This window comes from Harpia harpyja, chromosome 20, assembly GCF_026419915.1.
Source record: "Harpia harpyja isolate bHarHar1 chromosome 20, bHarHar1 primary haplotype, whole genome shotgun sequence".
Taxonomy (NCBI): Eukaryota; Metazoa; Chordata; class Aves; order Accipitriformes; family Accipitridae; genus Harpia; species Harpia harpyja.
The window spans coordinates 22,429,955-22,456,309 of NC_068959.1; the positions used below are offsets into that span (position 1 = coordinate 22,429,955).

Sequence of the window (26,355 nt, forward strand, 5' to 3'; positions counted from 1 at the left end):
TCCCTGCCTAGAGAAGTTTCGTTTCCTGCTGGCGGGATGGGGGGGAAGTGTATTACCACAGGTGCCCACTCTCCAAGGCAGAAATCCTAGGGGAGAGCAGGTGGGGAGAAGGGGCTCTCACCTGGCTACTACACGCACTCCCCCGAGGTGGGGCTTGGCACTGCGAAGTGTGTCCCAGCCACCCTGCATCTTGATGGCCAGCACCTGGCTCTCAAAGCCCATGCTGCAGAGCAGCGCTTTCATGGACTGCACTGTGGACCTGCATGAGGAGACCAGGTCACACCAGCACCCCCAGCTCCAGGTCTCTGGGAGGGATGGGAGGATGGGGATACAGCACCTGATGGGAGCAGGTGGATCCTGTTGGTGTTTCCTCCTGAAGAGATGCACCTCCTGTAGCATCAGCTCCATGGTAACAGACACTTGGAAAAGTAGTGCCAGGAAGAGCTGGGGGAAAATCGCCTTCACTGCCTACAGGCACATGGGCTGCAGGAGGATCTTTGGTGTCATCCTGGCTGCCTGCAGAAAACACCCAGACACTGTTCTTGCTGCTGAGATGTCCCTGCTGCACAGCTCAAGCTGGGGTCTGAGGCTTGGGTGCTGCTCTGGGCTCCAGGAGACGTGGGGGGGAGCACCCTGCCTGGCTGCTCGGCCAGGGACAAGTCTCGGAGGCTCTTCAGGGCTGGGGTCCTGTTTGTGATGTGGGCCTATCGAGCCTTGCTGGGAGAGCAAGAACACCAGCAGGACTCACATCAATGGCTGGCCCCCCCAGGGCCCTGCCTCAGCCCTGGCCGCCTGCCCAGGTGGTGCCCTGGCCCCTCATCCTGCCTCTTACTTAGGTTTTTCAGCCCACCTAGAAAGGCGGGCAGCTGCAGGAATGGAGGAGGACAGGCAGCCCCTGGACTGGCCCCGTGGTTGTGTCTGTGTGCCCATGGGGAGGTCAAGGCTTGAGGTGGACAGGGAAGGGGAGCGGAGGCCCTGCCTCTCACCCAGACAGCTGAGTGCAGCCCCAGGACAAGCAAGGCCTCCTCCAGGAACTCACAACCAGGGCAAGGATGCACAGGTTGTCCTTGGTGCAGGTGGACATCTTGCACAGCAACTGGTTCATCAGCATGCTGAGCAGCTCCCACAGCACCTTCTCTGCAGCCTGGGCCTTGGAGACCGTTGTCTTCTACATGGTCACGGCAACACTGCAGGACCCCAGGGCTCTGTCAGCAGAGCTGTCCTGGCCAGTGGCCCCTTCCCAGACCATGCTCCCTGCCTCCTGGCAGATAACCAGGCTGACGTCCCTAGGGAGGGTCTTTGGGCCCCTCTCCAAGTGTGAGAGAAGCCATAAAGGCTGGTAGGGCCCATACCTCATGCACACTGGGGAACACTGCAGGAGGCTGCCCACCGCTGGGGTGTTTGCCAGTCAGCATGAAAAGGGCCCCATGTAGGCTGTTGAGGGCTGACACCGCTCTGATGGATGGCCCGTTTCTATAGATGGCCCACAAGATGTTTAGCACTTGGAGGAGAGACAAGACTGAGGCTGGGGCTGTTACCAGGACAAGCACAGGCATTTCCCCATCTTTCACAGAGAACTGCTTCCATTCCCATTGCTATATGCTGGCCTAAAATGCTGTCAGTGCCTGACAGACATGGATCAGGGAAGGAACAGTCCCTCAGAGGGCTCAAGCCTCAGCCAAACCACCTGTGGGCCACTCACCTGCCCTGGCTGGAAGGCAGGGTCTGCCACAAGCACGTCCACCACGTGGGCAGCCATGCTTGTGGTGTAGGCACTTGGGGCCATCAAGCTCTTGATGGCCATGGAGATGACATCTGCCCTGTCGGAGGGCTGGAGGTATTTTGTAAACAACTGTGGCAGAAAGGAGGGGAGGGAAGATTCGTCACCCTGGGTGCAGTGAGAGCAGCTCTGGAGAGAGACACAGAGCGGTGCTGGCCCAGCAGCCCCAGGAGAGCCAGGAGCTGGGGCGGGGCTGTGCTGTGCTGGGTAATAGCACTGGGGAGGACATGGACAGGGGCGGGGGGTCAGGGTATTGTGAAGTGGTCCTGCAGGGAACTGGAGCTTGCCAGGGACCAGGAGGGAAGCCTTTGCTTAGCTCCTACTCATGGACAGCGTGAGCCCTCTTCCCGATGACCACGAGGCCCCATCAGCCCCATGGATCAGGTGTCCCTTTACTCAGCCAAGGTTCATGCTGAACACTGCTGCCTGCCAGCAGTCCCAGTGAGGAAGGCATTTACCATGAAGATTTCACTGACAGAGCTGGATTGCGAAGGCAGTGAGGGCAGCCTTGCTGCCTGGCCCTCCTGGAGTTGCAGCTGCCCTGCGTCGTGCTCTCACAGCCGCCTGCCTGGGGAGGAGCAGAAACAGGGTGCTCAGCAGAAAGGGTAGAAATCTGGAGGTGCAGCCTGAGGGTGTTGGGTGGAACTGTCACTAACAAAGAAAGGGGGCACCCAGACAGGTACGGGGAGCAGGATTCCCAGAGAGGGTCCAGGCCTATTGTGAGCAGGGGCAAGGGAAAATTGCTTTTCAGACTGCAGGCAGGCAGGCAGGCAGGTTGGACCAGGCGTTTTCTTGCCAAGCAGAGCGGCCCTGGTGGTAGGGTGCTTGCCTGGTCCTGCCTGGCTGCCTGTGCCTGGAAGGACCCAGACCGACACAGCTTCTCTTACTTCTCTGCTGTAGGATGAACATGTGCAGATGACAGAGAGCTTCTGCAGCCTCGCAGCGGGTCCCCTCATCGTTGCAGGTACAGCACAGGGTGAAGTGCCTCCCCAGCACGGCAAAACGATGCATCTTAGAGCAGCAATGCCTGGGGCCTGTGGCTTTTACAAAGCAGGGGCAGACCTGGGGGAGTGAGGCAGGACAGGTACCATGGCTGAAGGGGGCATCCCAGAGCAGGATGGGCTGCCGGCCCTGGGTTCATGGCTGTGCTCAGGGTGGCCCAGCCCTGGGCTGGGGTGGGACTGGCTCCTGAGAGAGCAAGGCCAGGACAGAGAGGCCCACAGGGGCAAGACAAAGACCTCTGCTCCCAGGCAGGGCCTGTCTGAGAGTGCTGGCCTGTACCCAGCTTCTCTGCAGGCAGCCAGGAGCTGCTGGGGCTATGGGGCACAGGGACAGGGTGCTGGGATGGCTGGGGGCTGTCCAGACCAGGGGCTTCCTACCTAAGGCAGGGGGGTAGGTGGTGATGGAGCTGATCACTCTAGCAGTCCATGCCATGGCCCTCTCCTGCACCGCCTCTGGCTGGGACTCAGTGAAGGGCAACAGGAGCTGGGAGGAGAAAAGCTGTTGGTGTGTCCTGCGCCCGGCAGCTGCTCCCAGGGAGGCAGCTCAGCACAGCACAACCAGGCTTGTGCTGGAGCAGTGCCTGGGATGGGGCATGTGCCTTTTGAGTCCCTCGCAGCACTGGAGACAAATCCCTTGGAGTGACCTGCTGCGGCCAGGCAGGTCACCGGATCCTGCTCCTGCTGAAGCCTCTACTCCCTTCCAGTTGCTCCCCCAAAAACGAACCCTCCTTCCCCCTGCTATGGCCTCTAGGGTGATCGCTTCCCTGGGGACCTGTGATGGGGGCTCTGGGATACACCCTGTGGTAAAACCAGAGGAGCCAAGCTCCAGGGTCTGGGGGGGGGGGTCCACTGCACTGATCACATCTGGGGAGGAAGGCATGAGGGCCCCGGGGGTCGGCGCTGCCAGCTGCGCAGGGCTTGCTGCTCCCCCTGCCTTGGTGCAAGGGAAGGCTTTGGGGGAGTGCTGGCCAGGACAGGCAGCAGGCACAGCTTTGCCCTTGCACCGCTGAGGTGGGGTGGGTGCGAAGAGAAGGGGCTCTGCCTGCAGCCAGAAGACAGAGGACTCAGGGAGGAGCTCAGCAGGGAAGCCCTGCTTCCCTGACAGACATTCCCTGCCCTCCTCCCTGCACCAGGTGTGGGGGGGGACCACTCCAGCGGGGGCAATTGCCCTTTGCGGTGCAGAGCCAACCTGGTGAATCCCACTCTTTGCCAGACCTGCAAGATGTTCTGCAGCTCCAGGAGGCCAAAGGTGCCAGAGCTGCCTACCAGTGCTTGCAGCATGCTGCCCATGGCAGCCAGGGTCTGCAAGGAGGACAGAGGATTGGAGCACCCCATTCCTGCTCCGTCTCACCTGTGGGAGACTGGCATGAATTCCTCTTGCCTGAGGGGGGCACCCGTGGCCCTGCCGTGCCCAGGAAAGAGGCCTTGGGGTGGAGGGGGTGCTGCACAGGGACTGGAAGGCTCCCCGTGGTTCACCCGTGCATACCTTGGCACAGAGGAAAGCATCCAGGTCCTGCATATCCTCCTGTGGAGGGAGGCAGAATCATAGACTCATAGAATCATTTAGGATGGAAAAGACCTTCAAGATCATTGAGTCCAACCATCAACCATGCCCTCTAAATCATGTTCTGAAGTGCCTTGCCTACATGCTTTTTTAATACCTCCAGGGATGGTCACTCAACCACTTCCCTGGGCAGCCTGTTCCAACACCTGACAACCCTTTCAGTAAAGAAATTTTTCCCAATATCCAACCTAAACCTCCCCTGCCGCAACTTGAGGCCATTTCCTCTCGTCCTATCTCCAGCCACCTGACAGAAGACACCAGCACCCACCTCACTGCAAACCTCTTTCAGGTAGTTGTAGAGAGGGATAAGGTCTCCCCTCAGCCTCTTTTCCTCCAGACTAAACAACCCCAGTTCCCAAAGCCACTCCTCATATGACTTGTGCTCTAGACCCTTCACCAGCTTCCTTGCCCTTCTCTGGACATGCTCCAGCACCTCAATGTCTTTCTTCTAGTGAGCGGCCCAAAACTGATCACAGTATTTGAGGTGCAGCCTCACCAATGCTGAGTACAGGGGGACGATCACTTCCCTGCTCCTGCTGGCCACAGTACTTCTGACAGAAGCCAGGATGCTGTTGCCCTTCTTGCCCACCTGGGCACACTGCTGGCTCATATTCAGCCGGCTGTCAACCAACACCCCCAGGTCCTTTATCTGCCGGGCAGCTTTCCAGCCACTCTTCCCCAAGCCTGTAGTGCTGCATGGGGTTGTTGTGACCCAAGTGCAGGACCTGGCACTTGGCCTTGTTGAACTTCATACAATTGGCCTTGGCCCATCGATCCAGCCTGTCCAGATGTCTCTGTAAAACCTTCCTACCCTTGAGCAGATCGACACTCCTGCCCAACTTGGTGTTGTATGCAAACTTGCTGGGGGTGCACTTGATCCCCTCATCCAGATCATTGATAAAGATACTAAACAGAACTGGCCCCAATACTGAGCCCTGGGGAACACCATTTGTGACCCGCCACCAACTGGATTTAACTCCATTCACCAGAACATGCTATGGAAGCAGTTGTGGAGGAGACTGTTTTTTCTGTCTTGCAGAAGCAGCCCCACTCTGCTGAAAGGACAGAGAGGAGCTTTTCAGACCCTGCAGCTTGCAGCAGTACCCTCATTCTCAGGGAAAGAAGAGGCACACTCCAGGGTGGGAGACCTGGGCTGATCCCCACACCAGGTGGGACAGCCATGCAGGGACGCATCTCCACCCTCCATGATGCTGACCCAGGGCAGAGGACAGGTCTGGCTGGTGGGGACTGACTCCCTCACCATCTCCTGCCCCTGCCTTTGGGGGGAAAGCCCCGCAGCACCCCCTCTCTGCTGTCTGCCCCACTCTCAGACCCAGGGCAGGGGCCCAGAAGACTCCTCCAGGACGGAGGATGCCTCCCAGCAGGGACTGGTGCTGACTGGGCTGCATGGCATAGGAGAGGCATGCCTGGTACTGGGACAGGTACCTCATGGAGGCAACGGCGAGCATGGCTTGCTGCTGCACTGCAGTGCCCAGGTGGTCAGGGGGCTCCTCTTGCAGCAGCACCTGGAAAGCACAGTGGGATGGGGCACACTAATTTCCGTTGCCCAGCAAGCAGTCTGCATGGCTGGCAGAGCCCAGTGCCCCAGCACCCACACCCAGAGCCACCCCCTCCCTGCCTTGCACCTAGCTCGCAGGGCTTCCCAGTGGCTTCCAGAGCCTGGTGGTAGGAAGGGCTGTGCCCATCGCAGAGACACAGGATGGCTGAGGGATGTCTGGTGGTCACCAGGTCCAACTTCCTCCTGCTCCACCCAGACTACCTGGAGCAGACTGCCCAGGAGCATGTCCAGGTGGCTTTTCACTGTGCCCAAGGATGGAGACTCCACAACCTCTCTGGGCAACCTGTGCCAGTGCTCAGCCCGAGTGTATCCCTAACCCCCACGCCTGGCCATCCCGTCTCCTGCCCTCACCAGTGTGCCAGTGCCCAGCTTCTCCTGCCCCTCCCTCAGGATGGCTTGGTGTCCCCCCACCTCAATCATGTCCATTACCTCCAGTTGGCAGGAATGCGCTATGTCCCACATGGTGATGTCCATGCTGGCAGCACTGCAGGTGGTGCAGACAGAGGCCAGAAACCTCAACTTCTAGGCCTCTTCCTGCAAATCGGGGAGTGGGGAGACAGACAGAGCGTCAGAGGTGAGAGGCAGGGCTGCAGGAGCAGGACTCAACGAGGCCAGCACCAGCAGCCACGTGCAGGGTGCCGAGGGGAGCCTGGGCACGGCCTGCAGCCCTCCAGCACCTTCTTGAGCACGGGCCAGGGGAGGAAAGACCAGCCAAGAGCTGCAGGTGCAGCCTTTGTATAAAATGGCTGCAGATACCTTTGGTCTGCTTCTGGAAAAGGCACAGATGGCATCCAGGGTTTCCGCTTCCCCGCTTGGCAGAATCAAAGCAGAATGGCTGGGACCTGACCGGGAGAGCAGGCAGGGGCTGCCAGGAGGGATGGGGGAAAGGGCCGAGCCCTCCGCCTAGTCGTCTGCCTGCTCCCAGGGACACCACAAGCCCTGGCTCCGGGCTGGAGATGGGACACTGGCAGCCGGCATACCCTGAGCACCTCAGGGCTGGCGGTGCCAGCAGAGAGGGCACGATGCTGGAGCACAGCACGGGGAGGATGCCCCCAGCACGCCCAGGTAAGGAACATGCTGGCACCTGTGGGGCAGGGATGGTCGCTGTCCCAGGAAGCAGAAGTCGGGTCCCCACTGCGCCCTGGGGGCCTCCAGCCAGCCTGGCTGGGAGTCAGGAGCCCAGGGCAGAGCAGGGCAGGGTGGCTGGTCAGGCAGCCCCTGGTCAGGCAGCCCCTGGTCCGGCAGCCCCTGGCCTGTCCTGCCGTGTCCAGTCACTCACCTGCCAGCAGTGGCTGGACCTCGCACACCTTGTTGGGCTGTGGCCCAGAGCTGGGAGCCGGGACAGGTCCAGTCTCCTCCTCCCAGGCTCGTCTGGGATAGCTGGGGCATCTCCATGCCATCCTACAGGAAGCAGGGGAGGAGGGGGGAGCCTGCAGTCTGGCCTGGTCCCAGCCCCTAGCTCTGACCCGTGGGGATGAGGATGCAGGGGTAGCCCAGGTAGAATTTGCTACAGTTACCTTTGCTCCGCCTCTGGACAAGGCTGGGATGACTTTCTGGGTTTCTTCTGCCTCCCTCAGCAGAGCCAACCCTCAGGAAATGCCCCAGCCCTGCAGCCCGGGGCTGCCAGGGGTGGTGGGACAGAGGTGGCCATGCTCGGAGGCTCCTTGCCAGACCCGCTCCTGCCCTGTCCCGTCAGCATCATTGTCTGCTAATCACGTTTTTTTACTCTCAAAATTGTCCAACCTATTCCATATGGAGACATTTGCTTTATAAACTAGGTGCACCCTTTCTTGTACCTCAGAGGGAATATATCTCAAAGTTCCCTCATTGTTTTCAGAAATAGTGCAAGATCTTCTAGACAGCAGTAGTGATGATGTACTTAAGCCACCTGAAAAAGGCCACAAAGGTCTTGTGAAACAAGATCCCTTTTGTATAACCAATGCATGCCTTGCTAACAACTGTGCCCCTGAAGAACTAAAAGACTGAGAAGAAGGGAACATCCTACCCCAGGAGGCGCCAAAAAGTTGAAAAATTGCTAATAGGCATGAAGTCAGCAAAAGTCTTTGATAACTGGAGGAAAGGTAAAGGCGGCAGGGGGAGATCACGACCACCGACTCAATCCCACACTGAAAAGACTTACCCCCCCCACTCTCCTTGAGCATGTGCTGTAGAACAAAAGAACACTGTACCTTTAATTCCAAGAGGGGAAACTTTAGCCCAATAGAAACTGTGGTAGATAAGCAACTCCCAGTAATAGTTTTGGGGAAGAACTTTGGAAATTGAATATGTGTAACTGAATTGTATAAAGTGCTTGCCCGTTTAGGCATGAGGTGTGCTAGCTTTGTGGATTACCACCTAGCCCCCATCTTTGCGCAAACATGAATTTGAATAAAATACCTCTGCTCTGTGTCTATATTGGCGTTTCACACACTGGGTAAATGACCCCACTTTTGGGACAACAGTGGGGCAGGCAAAGCACCCCATCCCACAGGCCGAGGGGCTCAGGCACCTGCTTCGCTGCCAGGGCATTGCTGGCAAGAGGTTTGGCATCTGGAGAGGGGCTGCTGGGCCAGGGTGCCCAGGCACCCACCCCACTCCCCACAGGGTGCTCTCAGTGCTGGAGCAGAGGCCGTAGCAGCTGCTTGTGCCCAAGCCTGTCCAGAGCGGAGGGAAGACTTTGCTGGTGAGGAGTGATCCAGTGAAGGCGTTGCCGAAATTGCTGAGCTTGAAGTTGCTGCTGGGCCAGGAGGGTGCTGAGGGGTCCTTGTGCAGGAGGAGGGGTGGCAACGCCTGGGCACCGTTCGACTCTGGGGAGCTGCAGAGCAGGGAGCCCCCGAGGCCGTTGGGGAAGGTCGTGGCCACCACCTGCGCTTTCCAACCCGGCTGGTCCACCAGCTCCTCCGCCACCTCCCTCTCAGCCCCGGGTGTCTTCTCGGAGCCCTTCCCGCAGAGCCAGACCACCCTGATGCTCTCGCCATCCAGGCAGCTCTGGCGGCCGAGGTCCTCAAAGTCGCTGTGGGTGCGCTCCAGGCTCTTGTACTCCACCAGCCCACAGCACTTGCTCAGCAGCTCAGGGAAGTGTGACGTGTATTTCCGCACATCCAAGGACAGCTTGTGGCCCAGACGCAGGATGCAGATGGAGGTGATGGTGCCGAAGGGGCTGAACATCCTCGTGATGGTCTCGAGGAAATTCTTCTGGAGTGGTAGCAGCACGTCCTGCTCTGGGGGGAGCAGCTCCCAGGCCAGCAGCAGTTTGCTGGGGGGGATGCTCAGCAGGGACTCAGGGACGGGGACCCATGATACCAAAACTCTGGTTGAAGAAACTCTCTAAGACTCATTTTGGAGTTTTAGAAAGCAGGCATTCTTTATTGCAGCGCTGGATGCACAGGGGATAGTTCCACCTAGTGTGCATGCCACAGCTTCAGCACAAACAGGTTATATGGAGTAACTAATTACATATTAATCAGATTAGTATACATATACATAAAAATTATTGTAACTGAGTATCATAGTACTGCCTACATCTGATCATGCTCAATGGTTCTTCATTTGAGTCAAAGGGCTGCTTTTGCGACCACTGATCAACTTGAAATTCTGTTGGCTGACCTTCAAGTCTTTGTTTGTCATCCTTGTTCTTTATCTTGGAGCTTAACATGGTTTCAGTCATACATGGTCAGTTTCAATATTATTCTTATCTAATGCACAGGAACATCCCGTCACAAGAGCAAAGAACTGTAAAAACTTATGCGAAACTACCTCTGCTAATTAATTACTTGGCTACACTTTTGTCTATTATTTCAATCATAGTGTTAGTATAAGATTTCTAATAATTATTTACCAAATCTCACTTTTACAGTCATCTAGCAGCAAACCAGTTTCTGCAGCTGGTACAAAATATTAGAACCATAAAAATATTTAGACATACCATACAGAATGTATGGACGTATGCTATCACCCACCGCCTCACTTTGGTGCCCTCCTTGTTCACCTCCAGCAGCTCTGAGAACTGCAGGGCGTAGAGCATCAGCTGCCAGTCACATGTCAGGTATTTCATCTGAGGGAGAGAGGGGGCCACTGCGTCACTGTGAGTCTTCCCAGGCAGGGACCACCCTAAACACATCATCCAGGCAGGCTGCAACCCCATCAACCGGAGGTCATGGCAAGGCAATATCCCCCATTCAGGATTTGTGGGAGAAGGTCCCCTGTACCCCGAACCATGGCAAAAAGCCACAGCTTCCCTTTACATCACACCACCAGTGCTTCCCTGCAGTTTTTTGGTTAAGGGATGATCTCTCCCAGAGCAGCCTGGGGGAACCACGGGCAGAAGAGGTGAACCCCGCCCTGGGGTTGGGGTTTGAGGACTGCTCACCGCTTCCCCGGCCACCCTCCCTGGGTGCAGAACTGCTGCAGCACGTTGAAGGCAGAGAGCAGGGCCCAGCTCTGCACCACCAGCGCTTTGCCGGGACACAGACAGCCTGAGCAGAGCCTGGACCTCCCCATACACCTCACCGCAGACAGCCAGAGCACACCCAGACACCCAGGCACCCGCCACGTGGAGGCCACTTCCCACCCCGGCTGGCCAACGCAATGGGCTGCCTACCTTCTTCAAGGACGTCAGCAGTTTGACGCTGACGAAGCCCATCTTGTTCTTCTGGACATGTTTCAGGAGGAAAGCATCCTTGGCCAGGTTCTCATCAGAGAGGTGGAATTCCACCTGCGACACAACCCTCCTGACCAGCTGCAGGTCAGGGATGGAGTAGCTGCAGTCCAAGAGATCAGCCCCCAGAACATCGCTCGCATCGCAGAAGCTCCTGGCAAAACAGCAGGGACACGGGTGTGACTTGGTGGCCTTTGGGATGTGCAGCACTGCCTGGTCCCAGCCACAGCAGTGCAGATGGCAGAGTGTTGAGGAGTGGGCTGGCTCAGCTGCACTCTGAAATGAAATGAAGTTTTATGTTTTCAGAAGCGCGGTTGCTTTCACGCCCCCAGCATCGGTCCCTGCCACAAGTTACGCAGTACCTGGCCTCGCACAATCTTGCAGCCAGAGGTGCCTCACGAACAGAGAGCAATCTCTTTAATTAACAGGATACAGGCTGGGAGAGATCTTTGGCCTCCCATTCACGGCAGTTGTCCCGACTCCCCCAGCTCACACACTGTTCACACAGCGGGAGCGAGAGGCCTGTGTTCCTACCAGGGTGTCCTTGGTAGTGCCCAATCCTCCAGGCACGAGGAGGGGATGTACTCACCCGGTCCCTGGGGTCCTGTAGAGCACAAACAGCCCCAGCATCTCATCATCGGATGTTGTGCAGAATCCAGTCCTTTGGGAGCACGTGGCGGCAGGTGCTGTCTCCTCCTGGGTGTCACGCACCCAGGGAAAGCGCTGCCCCCTCCAAGGGGGATCCAGAGCTGCTTCTTTTCCCACCAGGAGACTAAAAGACCTGACAGCGCTACTGGAGCGAGGGCTGGGGGAAAGCGTGCGATCGAGCGACACCGCATGACCTTCCTTCGCGCCCTCGAGGTCCTTTTTCCTATTTCTGCGTCACTCCAGTCAACGCAGCAAACAGAAGCATGGGCAATAGTCACAAATGCATTTGCCACCTGGCACAAGGAGGCTGCAGGTGCGGCTGCAGCTTGGTCCCCACTCGGCTCAGCTGAATCAACTTGTTCTTTTTCCCCCACCTGAAAAATACTATTGAAAGCAAAGAGTATTTGCACCCACAGACCCTGAGAGCCACCTGTAGGCCCCGGGGGCACCCCAGACTCCCTTAACCCTTTCCCTCCCCAGGAGGAGCTGGGGAGACTCTTGGGGGTGGGGCAGAACACAGGGAGCCCCCGCATTCCTTCTGGGGAGACGCCAAAGAGTCCTTAGCAGCCAACAGCCAGAAGGGACCATGGCGCGGCCACCAATGCAGCTCCCACTGCCTGGGCCCTGGGGCCCCCCGGCGCCCCAGCTTTTTCAGCCATTTGTGCTCCCCGGAAACTTCTACCCTCGAGGTAGGGACCAACCCCAACCCCTGCAGCCCAGGGACGCTCTTGGGGGGCAAGAGCGGAGGTGACCGCCGGCCATCGCTCCTGTCTCTCTCTCTTAGGCTCAGCCAACCTGTGCCGCCTGCCCGCGAGGGAGCAGCCCTTCCCTGCAGCCCGGGCCCCCCAGGCCCCCCAGGCACCACCAGCAGGTACGGCACCCCAGTCTGCTCTGGCACCTTCACCATCCCCATCACACCCGTCCCCCCGGCACTTTTCGCATGGGGGTTCGGCAAGCCCCGGTGAGCATCCTTGCCCTCACCTGGGCGGCGCGTGCCCAGGAAAGCCGATCTGCAGAGAATTCCCCAAATATTTGGGGCCATCTCTCCCATTTCACCTCCTAGATGCGAGTCTCCTCCCCGATTTGCAACCCCGTCCCACCGGCACAGCAGCTCACCCCATGGGGATCGCTCTGGCCACAAGCTCCCCACGCCCCTGGCCCAGAGCTGGGGGATGTCGGCCATCGGGGCCGGCTCAGCGGGTGCCCCTGGAGAGTCCCCCCGGCCCAGCATGGCTCCCCCTCACCCACATAGGTCTGCAGAGGGCTCCATGTGGCTGCCTCTTCGACCCCTGGGTCTTCCGCATCCAGTGGACAACCACTGACCTGCCTCCACCAGCCACCGCCACGCTCGGCCAAGGCGCCGCTGCTCTGCCAGGTGCTGCCCTGTGGGGTCCCGGGGGCTGCAGGGCCCCCCTGGCCTGGGCAGCCCCAGGGACCCCCCAGGGCCAACCACAATACCTCGCACCCTACGAAAATCAGAGGAGTGGGGTGGCCTCAGCCCCTCTGGAGCTGCCAGTGTCCATCCCCAGCTACCAGCACATCGAGGGGCAGTTGGCACAGATTAACATCTCCAGCACAGCCACCCCTGTGGGGGCACCCCCAGGCAGCGACGTCCCCCTGGGCAGCAATGTTCCCCCCAGGCCCTGTGCTGCCGCCCACAACCAAGCCCTCGGGGACACTGCAGGCGACCTTGCAGTGTCCGAGGAGATGCTCCTGGAAGAGGCCCTAAGGCTCTTCGGTTGCTCCCTGGATGGAGTGGGGGTCAGCCAGGATGCTCCCAGCAGCAGCCCCATGCCTGGGGACCCTGCTGGCACCAACGGAGAGGGGAGAGGGATGGCCCCAGCCCCCCTAGCGCTGCCAACACCCATCCCCAGCTACGAGGACATCGAGGGGCTGTTGGCCAAGATCAACACCTGCAGCATGGCCACCCCTGTGGGGGCACCCCCAGGCAGCGACGTCCCCCCCAGCCCCTGCGCTGACCCCCACAACCAAGCCCTTGGGGAGCCCGTAGGTGAACTTGCAGCGTCTGAGAAAGTGGCTCTCCAAACGGCCCTAGTGCTCTTTGGTCGCTCCCTGGATGGGGTGGGGGTCAGCCAGGATGCTCCCAGCAGGAGCTCCATGCCCGAGGACGCTGGTGGCACCGGCGCAGCCACCCCCGACCACAACTTCAGCTCGCTCTCGCTGCCTGAGGAGCTGCTCACCCCTGACTACTGCATCCCCGAGCTCAGTGACATCATGCTGAGCCTCGAAATATTCAACGTCATCAGGATGGAGCCCCAGGAGCCGTGGGAGGATGCCGGGATGGACCTGCCACCATCCCCGCCTGCCATGGCAGACAAGCCGAGGAAGAGGCAGGCGCAGAGCTCCTTGCCAATGCCACCCAGCAAGCGCAGGGCTCTCGCAGCCAACGTGGGGGTGTGAGGGGGGGCTTAGACAAGGGTGAGATGGAGATGGGGGGAGGGGGGAGAGGAGGGGTGGGGTATATGGCGGGGGGGCGGGCGGGGGGGTTAGGAAGGGGTCAGACCAGCTTTGATGGGACCTTTTCTCTTGTCTTTTCAATTAAAAGCTGTTTCTCCAGAACCGCTCCACGCCTGTGTGGGAGGGGGAGGGAGCACAGAGGGCACCGGGAAAGAGCATCCACGAGGTGCAAAAGCCCCGCTGAGCCCCAAATCCGAGCCGGCGAGCCCCGAGGGGAACCGAGCCACCCCCAGGGCCGAGTCACCACCAGCGGGGCAGGCAACGGTGGGGCGGGACGCAGACGACTCCCCTCTCCCCTTCCGCAGGGGAAGCAGCTCTTTGGTGGGGAAGCCAGGACAGACAGGTCCCTGCAGGACTCACGGACACGGCCCCATGCAGAAACCAGCATGGAGCCCCTGGGACAAGGACACACCCTGGGGGTCAGGGGGGACACGGACACACATGACAACAAGGGCTGCAAGGCCTTTGTCTTGAACACCACCAGCGTCCCCTCCAGCGGGGACAGGGCTCGGTGCAAAGCCCTTCAAAGCCTCAAGACCGTCACACCCTTCCTTGGGTCCCACCGCACTCAGCCCCAGAGCCCAGCTTTGCCTTACTGACACAGCAAAATAACCCCAAATCACCCCAAGAATGGCGAGGGAGGGAGCTGCAGGGCAGGCAGGGACCCTCCTCCCCTTGTCTGGCTGCACCTTGGGCAGCCGCAAGACCAGGAAGGGGGGAGAAAAAAATCAGAAGGAAAAAAAAAAAAAAAAATCAGTGCACCGGCCAGAAAGTGCCTGGAAACTTCATCCCTCTTTATTGCCCATTTCCCATGTGAGCTCCACAACCTGGGAGCAATGCAGCCAACAGAACCTTCGAGAAGCAGACTCACAGCCTGCTGCAGCTGACCCTGCTCGAGCAGCCGAGGTGGGCTGCATGATCTCTAGAGGTCCCTTTCAGCATCCATTCTGTGCTGCTGTGACTCTGTCTCTTTATCCCCCTTCCTCCTGCCGCACAGCTCCTAGTCAATCTAAGTATCTTCTCCATCTGCTTTACGATTCTGATGGCCAGGTAAAAGGAACAAGAGAAATAAAAGAAGAGGACCAGGAACTTGAGGAACCAGAGAGGAACAGGGAAAGGAGGAGAAGAAAGAACAGGAAGAACAGGACGAATTTGAACCGAAGGAATGGGTGGAGAAGCACAAGGAAATTTAAGGCGAGGAGGAACAAGAGGAAAAGTTGGGAGGACGAACAGAAAGTATAGGAGGAACAGGAGGAACAGCAAGAAGAGGAGGAGAAGGAGGAGGAAGAACAAGAAAACAGGAGGAGGATGAGGAGAAGGGAAGGAGGAGAAAGAAGAACAGGAAGAAAAGGCAAAGAAGGTCGAGAAAAGAAGAGGTGGCAGAAGTGGAGGAGGAAGAGTAGGAAAATGAGGAAAAGCAACAGGATGAGGAAGAACAGCAGAAGGAGGAAGATAAACAGAAGGAATAGGAGGAAGAGGAAGAGTAACAGGAGGATGAGGAAGAAGAACAAGAGGAAGACGAACCAAAGGAGGAAGAACAGGAGGAAGAAAAAGAGGTAGAGGTGGAGGAAGAGGGGCAAGAAGGGAGGAAGAAGACAATAGAAGAGTAGGAGGAGGAAGAGCAGAAGGATGCAGAGGAGGAACAGCAAGAAGAGAAGGAGAAAGAACAGGAGGAGGAGGAAGAAAAGGATGAGGAAAAAGGAAGAAAAGGAGGAACAGGAGGACAAGAAGAACAGAAAGAGTAGAAGTTGGAAGAAAAGGAGGGGGAAAAAGAACAAGAAGAGGAGAAGTAGAAGAAAAAAATCAGGAGGAGGAATAGGAGGTGGAGAAGGAGGAAGAACAAGAGGAGGAAGAGGAGAAGGAAGAGGAGAAACAGAAGAACAGGAGGAACACTAGTTGGAGAAGGAGGAACAGAAAGAGAAGGAGGAAAAATGGAGAAGGAACAATGAAAACAAAGAGGAGGAAGAGGAGAAAGAACAAGAACAGAAGGAGGAAACAAAAACAGGAGTAGGAGGAGGCAGAAGAACAGGAAGAATGAGAGGAGGAACAGGAAAAGGAGGACAAGTAATAACATGAGGAAGAACAGGAGGAGGATAGGAAAGAGGAGAGGGAGGAGGAGGAGCAGCGCGGGAATATTAAGGGGAGGAAGAATAGGAAGAACAGGAGGAGGAGAGGAATATATAGCACTGAGAAGAACAGGAGAACTAGGAGGAGGAAGAATGGGAAGAACAGGAGGAGAAACAGTAGGAACAGGAAGAAACATGAGGAGGAACTAGATGAACATGAGGAGGAAGAGCTGGAGGGAAATGAACAAAAGGAGAAAGAGGAAGACGAGGAGGAGGAAAAGAAAAAAGAAAGAGGTGGAGGAGTAGTAATAACAGGAGGAGGAAGAGGAGGAACAAAGAAGGAACAGAGAAGGAGTAGGAAGAGGAGAAGGAGGAGTAAAAGAAGGAGGAGGGGAGGACAAGAATGAGGAAGACAAGAAAGATGAAGTAGAGGAAAAAGATGAAGAACATGGAACAGGAGGAGTAAGAACAGGAAGAAGAGCAGGAGTAAGAACAGGAGGAGGAAAAAGAGGAGGAGGAGAAAGAAAAGGAGCAAAAAAAGGAGAAGGGGAGAAGGAGGAAGAGGGTGAGGAGGAGGAAGAAGAACAGAAGAAAGAGGAACTAGAGGAGGATGATAGGAAATAGAACAAGGAGGATTAACAAGAAAAGGAAGGGGACAAACATAACGAGGAAAATAATAAAAGGAAGAAAAGCAGGCAAAGGAGGAAGATGAGGAGGAAGAGTAGAAAAAGGAGGATCAGGAGGAACAGGAGGATTAGGAAGAGGCAGAACAAGAAAAGGATGAATAAAGGAAAAGAAGCAGGAACTTGAGGAACCAGAGGAAAAAGGCAGAGAAGGAACAAGAGGAAGGTGAACATGAGGAATGAGAGGAACAGGAGGAGGAAGAAAGCAAGGAGGAACAGGAGAAACAGGAGGAGCAGGCAGAATTAGGAGAAAGAAGATGGCTGTCCCTTCTTTCCTCTCTCTCTTACTCAGTATTTTTTCTTTGTCCATCTCTCTGTCCTGCTGCCCATCACAGTTGGTTTTTTCCTCCAGTGCTGTCCTGCTCTCTGTCCCTTTTTCTCTCTCTCTGTCACTCTGTCCTGTTCCCCATGTCTATTCTTTAACTCCTCCCTCTCGGTCTTGCAGCCCATCACTATTTTTTGCCTCTCCCATCCCTTTGTCCTGCTCCCTGTCCCTGTTTCTCTTTCCCCTTGTTCTGCTGCCTGTCTTTTTACCCCCTTCTTACTCTTTCTGTCCTGTTCCCCAGCCCTCTCATTCTCTCTCTGTTTCTCCGTCCTTCTCCATATCTCCCCCCACTCTGTTTCTCTGCCCTGCTCCCTCTTCAGTTTTTTTCCCTGTCTCTGTCACTCTGTCCTGCTCCCTGACACCGGTTTTTCTCACTCCATCTCTGTCCTGCAGCCCAGCACATTTTTCCTTTTCCATCTCTCTGTTCTGCTGCTCAACCCAGGCTTTTTTCCCCTCTATTGCTGTCCTGCTCCCTGCCTCTTATTTTTGCCTGTTTTTCACTTTGTCCTGCCTCCCTGTCCCTTTTTTCTATCACCCTGTCCTGCTCCCTGTCGTTCTCTGACAATGTGTCCTGCTCTCCATCCTTGTCTTTCCCTCTCTATCTATCCCCCGTCCTTCTTCCTGTCTTTTTTTTCTCCCTTTCCCTCAGTCCCTGCTGCTTCTTTCTCCACCTCTGTCCCGCTCCCTGCCCCTTTTTTCCTCTTGATGTCCCTCTGTCCGGCTTCCTGGCCCTGTCTTTTCTGCATTTATTTCTCTGTCCCACCGCCTATACCATCATTTCCTGCTATACCTCCCTGTCCAGCTGGCTCTCCATTTTTTCTGTCCTCTCTTCCTCTATCCTGCTTCTCAGCCCTCTTTTCCTCTTCCTCCATCTCTGTTCTCCAGCCTGTTACAATACCAAAAAAAAAAAAAAGTCAGTTTCGTACTTACAAGTTAAAATTGTAACTACAGGGAATTGTGTTAGGTACAATGAATCATGATAGGTATAACCATAGCAAACTCATATATTTTCTATTGAATTTTGTGTTTAAGAACTAACATTATGATTGAAACAATAGACAAAAGTGTAGCCAGGGGACTAGCTAATAGAGGTAATTACAAAAGTGTAGTCAAGTGATTAACTAGTATTTACTCACAAGTTTTGCAGTACTTTGCTCTTATGACTAGATGTTCCTATACACTAGATGAGAACAATGTTGAAATTGACCACATGTGATTGAAATTGCATTAAGCTTCAAGGTCAAAGTACAAGGACAAGAACAAGGACTTCAAGGACAGCCAACAGAATCTCAAATGGGTTGGTGGTCGTAAAAGCAGCCCTTCGACTCAAATGAACTCTTCATTGCACATGATCGATGTAGGCAGTACTATGATAATCGCTTATAATAATTTTTATGCATATGTGTACTAATCTGATTAATATGCAATTAGTTACCCCATATAACCTGTTTGTGCTGAAGCTGTGGCATGCACGCTAGGTGGAATTATCCCCCGTGCATCCAGTGCTACAATAAAGGAAGTGCCTACTTCTTAACGTCACATTGGTGTTAAGGAGTTTTATTCCGGATTTTGGTAACAAGCCCATTGCTCTTTTTTCCCCCCTTCTTGTTCTCTTTGTTTGAATCTGACCCTCTCTTTATTTCTCAGCCCCTCTATCTTGTTCCCTGTCCTCCTATTCCTCTCTCTGTCTGTATGTCCCACTCCCTGTCCCTGTATTTCTCTATACCTCCTTCCTTCTTCGTCTCCACCACCCCCCCCCGCCCCCCTGGCTCTGTCCCTCTGTCCTGCTCCCCAGCCTCACTTTTTCTTCCTCCATCTCTGTCGTGGTCTCAGCCCAGCCCCTGACAAAGCACCACGCAGCCGCTCTCGCTCACTCCTCACCCACCCCCCGCCCCCGGTGGGAGGGGGAGAAAATATAAAGGCAGGCTCGTGGGTCGAGACAAGGACAGGGAGGGATCACTCCCCACTTATGGTCAGGGGCAAAAGACAGGCTCAGCTTGGGGAAGGAACAAAATCAATTTAATTTGCTACCAGTCAAACCAAACCAAGGCTATTGGGAAGTAAACCCCAACCCAAGAGCAGCTTCAACCCCCCCCGCCCTCCCGCCTCAGCCCCACTCCCGGTTCTCTCTCCCCAGGGGAGCAGGGGACGGGGGCTGGGGTCGGTTCCTCACCCCTGGTCTCTGCCGCTCCTTCCTCCTCAGGGGGAGGAGGACTCCGCGCTCGGCCCCTGCTCCGCCGTGGGGTCCGTCCCTCCCGCAGGAGGCAGCCCTTCACCAACTGCTCCAGCGTGGGTCCTTCCCGCGGGAGGCAGCCCTTCACCCACTGCTCCAGCGTGGGTCCTTCCCGCGGGAGGCAGCCCTTCACCCACTGCTCCAGCGTGGGTCCTTCCCGCGGGAGGCAGCCCTTCACCCACTGCTCCAGTGTGGGTCCTTCCCGCGGGAGGCAGCCCTTCACCCACTGCTCCAGCGTGGGTCCTTCCCGCGGGAGGCAGCCCTTCACCCACTGCTCCAGCGCGGGTCCCTTCCACAGACAGGGCGCAGTCCTTCAGTCACAGACTGCCTCAGCCACGCAGGCGCGGCCATTTTGGGCGGCCTCCGCTCCCCCCGCTCCCCTCCATGGGCTGGGGGGGACAGCCTGCCGCCTCACCGCGTCCTCCCCCGCTCCTCCTCCTTCCCTGACCTCGGTACCCGCAGAGGGGTTCCTCTCACAGCCCAATCCCCTGACTCACTGGGCGTTCCCCTTCCGAAATCTGTTCTCCCACAGGTGTTACCGCCGTCGCGGAGGGGCTCGGCCTGGGCCAGCGGCGGGTCCGGCTCCCAGCCGGGGGAGCTTCGAGCAGCTTCTCCCAGGAGCCGGCCCTGCGGACCCTCCCCCGCAACACACAAACCCCGCCACACAAACCCGAAACAGTGAGTTAGCAGACCCAAGAAGAGCAGCCAAGGACTGAAATGGGGGTATTTCAGTCAAGAGGCTTCTCTCAACAGAGGTGCAGCAAGCATTAATCTCACTGGATTCCAAAGTAGGAAGACGTGCCAACTCTGCTAGTAGTCATTCTCCATGGGCTTTTTATCAATATGCTAAATTAAAAAAAATATTCTGATAAATGGGGTACTTCTGAAGTCAGCAACTGATTTTTGTAATAGACTGTACAGGTAAGATTTTCAAGTATTTTCCCAGCATTCAGACTTAATTATCCAGTAGAGACAATAAAGAAGCAAATAGCAGACGTCACACATGGACTAAGGTTGACTTTTCGTTGCAGTACACAGTAAGTACGTAAGAGGAAACCAAATAGCAGAGTTATCTCACGTCTCCTGAGAATATATCATGAGAAACTACCCTGTTAGAAGCAGCAATATCTGCTGCTACGACAGGTGAGGGCAGCCTTATTTTGCTGGTTGTCTTGAACGTCTTGCGAAGTGATCACAAATCAACATGAAGCTGCATGCATTATGAACAGGATTTCCTATCCTCCTCCTCATTCCTACATATTTTGTCATGTGTGTTTTTAATAATTCATATGGTCAAGGTCATAGTCAGTTGGTGCTACGTTACCAGATGCATCCCTTTGCTCTCTTGAAAGTTGGGTCACTTATTTCAGATCCCAAGCCATACCTTTCGTTCCTAACCTTTGATGCAAAGATGTTTTTCTGAATACAATGGCCTTGCTATTTCTTCACCCAATTATTTGCTAGCAGGTGGTAGATAAAAGTTCTGTATGTTGCAAAATGTAGGAGAACTTGCTTTTGGATGGCCTTGCAGTTTCTGAAGAAGATTAGGACTTTAGCCTTCTCCGATAACTTAGCTTAGAAGTATCGATATGGATTACATCAAACTATAAGCATAGATAATAGAAGCACTAATGAGCACTCTTTAGGATAAGATTTATCAAAACATGCAGAAGATCGCACTGCGCAGAATCATCTCGGAAGGGTCAAGTGGCGGACAAGTGAGGAATACTACTGAAGACCACCAGAGGACTCCTGAAGACCACCAGAAACCTCGAGTATGCCTGCATGAAGGACATTTACATATGATAATGAGTTCCTGGGAAACTAATGAATATGTAAAACTTTTCTCGGAAATCTGATGAATATGTATATAGAACCTGTATATAAACTGTGCAGTTAACCTGACCAGGCGCACACAATAGGAGGAGAAATCCCCTGTGTGCCCAGCACTGCAATAAAGGATACCTACTTAACAGTCTTCTGACTATTGAGTCCTGATTTCAGCTTTTCACAGCATCACCTTGCTGTGTGAAGCACAAGGTGATGGAGGAGTTGTCAGTATGGTTTAATTACATTTTTTCGTACACTAAGGCTTGACCCAAATCCCTTTGTAGCCACCGTAGTCAACTTCAGCTGGCTTTGTGACACTTACTTACATTGTTTTAACCTTCTGTGCTTGAAACAATAGTAAGGCCACAAAGCCTTCCATTCTTTCAAATTTGCATCAACTCTGTTCAATAAGACTGAGATTCTGTAAGGGACTTTTCCAACTAAGTACTATGGTTCCTCAGTTTAGTACTGTAAATGAACTCTAAGAACAGGGTGGACATAATGTGAGATTAAAAGACTTATTAAATGTGTTTATTTCTACAGTAGATATAGAAATCAACCAGTTAAAATAAAAAAGGCTACTTACAGGCAAATTGTGAAAGCAGTCATGCATTTTTGTCACCTGTCTCGTTTGCAACTGAAAGGAGAAAATTGAGAGAAAGAAAAAGCATTCAAATTTAAATGTTACAGTAAGATTAATGATAAAAGCTATTCTCATGTGTATGAGGGAGAGAAGACTGTTCACAGTAACAGCAGCTGGATATATACACCTAGATACATAATACTTTCTTAGTGCCACCAAATATATTACTTTGCATGTTCACCTGTCTGTCTGGTTCAGTTTGACTTTCAGAGTCAGGAGGGCACACCACAGGCACCTGCAACCATTGTCTTGTCCCGCATAATAAATGAATCATATAATTGCCCAACATTCAAACACCAGCCGTTAACAATACATAGAAATACAGGATCGCAGTCATCCTTACAAATTCTATTTTATATTGGACCTTCTTCCAGGTCCTAAATACAATGTCATTTTTTTCCATTTGCATTAATGTGTATGGGAAGAAAAAAGTAAGATTATTCCACCTATAAAAGGAAATGCACTAGCAACTCTGGAAGCCCAGAGCAAATTTAATAGCAAATCAAATGAAATTTAACAATCTGTGCAAAGGAATCCTCTGACATTTGGAACTGCATACAGATATCGCCTAGAATAAAAATCCTGCTTTTTTCTGCCTCAGATTCATACTGGCATAGCTCTCAACATTTCTGTGACCCAGCCGGTATGCAGTTAGTCAAAGAGCACAAACGGCTCTTTGGGGTTCTCACAATATTAAACTACAGCTGAAAAAAGAGAAGAGTTATCAAGGAGAGGAATTACCACCCATGACTTTTTATTTTTTGCAGCTAGAATAATCATGAGGAACAGCACTGATGGGCACATAGGGAGGAGAGCATATTATAAGTGCACACGGAAACCTTGCCAATTCTTTGCTTTCTTTAAAAATGCTGTTTTCTAGAGACAAGACCAATCAAGCTACGAAAGCCCACAAAAGGATGCGAAACATGACCAGAACTGAGACTCACAGCTTCCTCGCAAGATAATGTCAACTAAACTATAATGGACTTTTTGAAGCCAGAAAAGACTTTTGATGAAATTTAATTCTTCTGACAAGTCTTAAGGTTGTCAGTTTAAGTTTGGCTTTACTTAAGACCCATACCCAGTGTCACTCCAGCTTTCCCTCCCTGCTCTCCAATCTTCACCTGTTGAGTAAGGTGGCTCCAGCACTCAGTGTCGTGAACAGAGGGACCCTAACAAATCCCTGCCTCATTTTGCTCCCATTAGCCAGTGGATGGTGCTCTTAAAACACTGGTGCCTCTCCATCAGCCTGGGAACTTGCCAGGCTAGCCCGAGCAGCCGCCCTGCAGTCTCCTGGCTCCTACAAGACACCCTTCCTTGGCTTGAGTCCATCACAGGTACCTGCAGCACAAACCCCAACCAAATAAACCCTCCTGGGACATTTGAGTGCAGAGACACTGGAGTGACTGCGCAGAGTTAGGCAGGTCCAGAGCAGTTCATCGTTTCAGAGTCAAACCTGGCTCTGCTTGAGGTGATGGTGTGGTGAAGGAGAGGCAGCAGCATCCTCCATGGGGCAGGGATCAAGTGTTGGACCCAGTGAGATCAAAAACCATGCCAGAAAACACTGCTATAGCCAATACGTAAAGATCAAGTGGCCAGGCTTTGTCTTTAACTCAGTGATGACGGTTTGCACGGGGGGTAGGCTGAGAGATCGCCTGCCGGACTGGTCCCTTCTGGGGTCCTAGGTATCTCTCCATATCGCAGCAGAGCCCGGGCAAATTCATAACATGCACTGATGTCTAAGTTGGAACGTCAAGCGGACTATTAGGTCAACGAGGAAAGAGCCTGCTGAGGGCCTTTTAACTGCACTATTCTCTGCTTTAGAGTATTTCCCCCACTCTGGTGGCAGATGGCACTCCCTGGTCACCAGGGGCTTCAGGTGCACACAAGGTCTCACCTTTGTGCCACCCTCCAGCTGGATGTTGCAACAAGAGTTTTGGAGCACTCCACCCACCATCTGTGTTTGGGCAGCTCAGCTCCCAGACTCACAGCATCCAACACAACAGGTGTTGTCAACCCCCTCTGTCCTGGGTTCAGCTGGGATAGAGTTAATTTTTACAGGAACCTGGGAGGTGGGGGGGCATAGCCGGGGCAGCCGACCTGAACTAGCCAAGGAGCTATTCCATACCATGTGACATCATGCTCAGTATATAAATGGGGAGCGGGCCGGGGGGAGGGCTCTCGACTTTCGGTGGCGCAGCGTCGGGTTCCGGGTGGTGAGCAGTTGCACTGTGCATCACTCTTTTTGTATATTCTTTCATTAGTACCGTTGTTGTTGTTATAACCTTTTTTTGTGTTGTCCCAGTAAACTGCCCTTATCTAAACCCTCGAGGTTCCAGTTCTTTTTTCTTTTCTCTCCTCTGTCTCCTCCCTATCCCACCAGAGGGGCGCGGGAGGAGTGAGCGAGTGGCTGCGTGGTCCTTTGTTACCGGCTGGGTTGAAACCACGACACCCTCAAACACAAGCATCTTCCAATTCCAGGCTGCTTAGGTTTGGTTTTGGTTGTCATTGCCTTCCAAACATCAGATGGTGTCACATACTGAGTCATGCCCTTCCATCTGGCATACAGCCACGCGGAGCCAAGGTGCAGATGCAACAGCAAAGCAATGAGCAGGACAGAAAGCACTGGGGATGCAGAACCCGCATTACCAGCAAGATTCCTGATACCAGTGAGCTAACTGCTGCCTGGGAATTGTCTGGGACCAAGGAGGTGTGTGCATAGGTGAGATCTCAGGTTTGTTTAGCCCTGCCATCCAAGGGGTAGGGTTCAGAGGCAAAGAGCATTTCTGCATTTGCTCTGTGTGAAAATCTTAGAAGATTTTACTTGATGCAGTTTTTACTGTGGAAATTCTGCATATATATCCCACAGTTGTCTTACAGGAGTCTTTGGAGACACAAAGCGCTAACAGACCTACCTCTGTGAGACATGTAAATGAGAAAAGACTTTTTCTCCAGATGGCCCGAAATCTTCTCCACCCTGTGTTTCTTCAAGTTTATTAATAGTAATAGGCTTTTGGGAGAAAGCAGATATGAATTAATGAAGCTAGAGAAAGAAGCTGAATCTCTGAGACAGCAAGTCACAACCCACACCAAAGACCATTTCTGGTATTTCCAAAGATTTCCTGTACCGCTGTCTCTTCACATATGCTTATTCTCCAGCCACACTCCACCCTTGTACGCTGAAGTCTAAGCTGATTTTCATCTCTGATTAGATGAGACTATCAGCGTGAAAACTGCAGATATTTACTTCATTCTCCTAAGTGAGTGGGACCTTCTTCAGTTTCCATCCCACCTTTTTTATTTTTATTTTTTTTAATACTAAACCATGCACAGTTGAAGTTATTTTCCATTCTAACCTGCAAGCAAATAAATCTTGGTGAAGGGTATAGCAACATGCAGGTAGCTTTTAAGTAACTTCTGTTCCTTCAGAAAGACAGCCATGACAGGCAGGAGACATCATCCTGTAATCACCCCATTAGAGCAAAACATTCATGTGCTGTCTGTGCTCTCTTGTCCAAGCAGACAACAAAATACCAGGCCTAGCCAAATTCCTTCCATTTCAAAAGTATTATCATGTATCATAACTGCCTGGAAATCTCAAAGGCCTCTCACTGCAATTATAAAAATATCTTCATAGGTATGATCAGTTCTTTGATTAACGTGGATCACTCATATGCGAGTCCACTGCATGCCCACTCCACGGGCAGGGTCCATTTTTTAAGGTCTGCCCTGTTAAACTATTTCCTACAGCTTGCCACTTTTTTCTACTGGAGGTATCAATTTCACCAGTACGCCCCTCAGCCAATTTAGCTTTCAAAGATCCTTTGTCAAACTTCTAGTACAATGCAAAGAAAAACATACCACTTCGTAGTATTGACTTACCAAGACTGACAGAAAACAGCACATCATCTATATTTTGCCATTAAGCAACTGAAAGGCTGAAAAAAGAAAGTCAGGTATTTTTTACCCACCAGTAAGCACATTCTTTCAAGGAGACTTCTTTTTTTTAATCAGCCAAAGGGCAGATCAGCCTAACTGTATATTTCACGCTGCTAGTAAATTCGTCAGTGTTAGGAAAAGTACATTAGATAAGGTGAGAACACAGCTATGCAGATAAATTTACATTGAACCTACAATCTGAATAAACTCTTCTCTAGGATTTTTCTTTTTCTTTTCTTTCTTTTCCCCTTCAATGCCACATATTTTGAACTTCATTCCTGTAAAAAAATCTTTGGATTGCCCTAACGTATCATCTCCCGGTAATCTTCTCCTTTAAACTCAAGAGAATAAAAGATAGTACTGCGACTGCTGAGACAACTATGCCCATCTACTTTTTACAGGCAAATCAAAGTAAGATCATCTCTGATGATTTTTCTATTTTGGAAGAAGCTCTCCCCTTCAGCATCCACCTGTGACTCCTCCCAGCAACTCCCAGAGGCTTTTGACGTCTCTTTTAGGGACCTGAGATCCCGGGTAGCAGCCCCAGACTTCTCCAAGGAAGATACCCTTGATGATTTTTCTCCTTTGCAGGAAGCTGTCTTCTGGGATCAACCCAGTGTTGACGCGGAAGTCACGGACACTGCACACAATCAATATGATCAAGCAGATGCCACTTTATTGCCAAAATAGCTCGGTTTATATACTCATTCTGGTTCCCGTTCACGCATAAGCTGATTAAAGATTGGTTAGCATGTGCTGTCCACGCGCCTAGTTACACCTAATGATTGGTTATATCAACACTGTACACGCGCATAAACATAAGGCATAATTGGTTGTATTAACTAAAACATGTGAAACTTGTCTCAGTCTAATTGGTCAAGATAAGCTGCCGAATTGAGGTTCTTTGTGCCAAGTTCCCTTTATCGTGG

General features: G+C 53.2%; 2 protein-coding genes across 2 annotated transcripts; one reads left to right on the forward strand and one right to left on the reverse strand.

Moving 5' to 3' along the window:
* Positions 1–8,334: 8,334 nt before the first annotated feature.
* On the reverse strand, positions 8,335–11,991 carry LOC128154983 (uncharacterized). Its single transcript, XM_052816357.1, is given in 6 exon segments — positions 8,335–8,525; positions 8,528–9,234; positions 9,884–9,978; positions 10,525–10,857; positions 10,944–10,975; positions 11,931–11,991. Coding segments are annotated over 6 exon segments (1,419 nt in total).
* A 99-nt stretch (positions 11,992–12,090) lies between these two features.
* LOC128154984 (proline-rich protein 22-like) lies at positions 12,091–13,662 on the forward strand. Its single transcript, XM_052816358.1, is given in 1 exon segment — positions 12,091–13,662. A coding segment is annotated over 1 exon segment (1,314 nt). The 5' UTR covers positions 12,091–12,348.
* Positions 13,663–26,355: the final 12,693 nt, after the last annotated feature.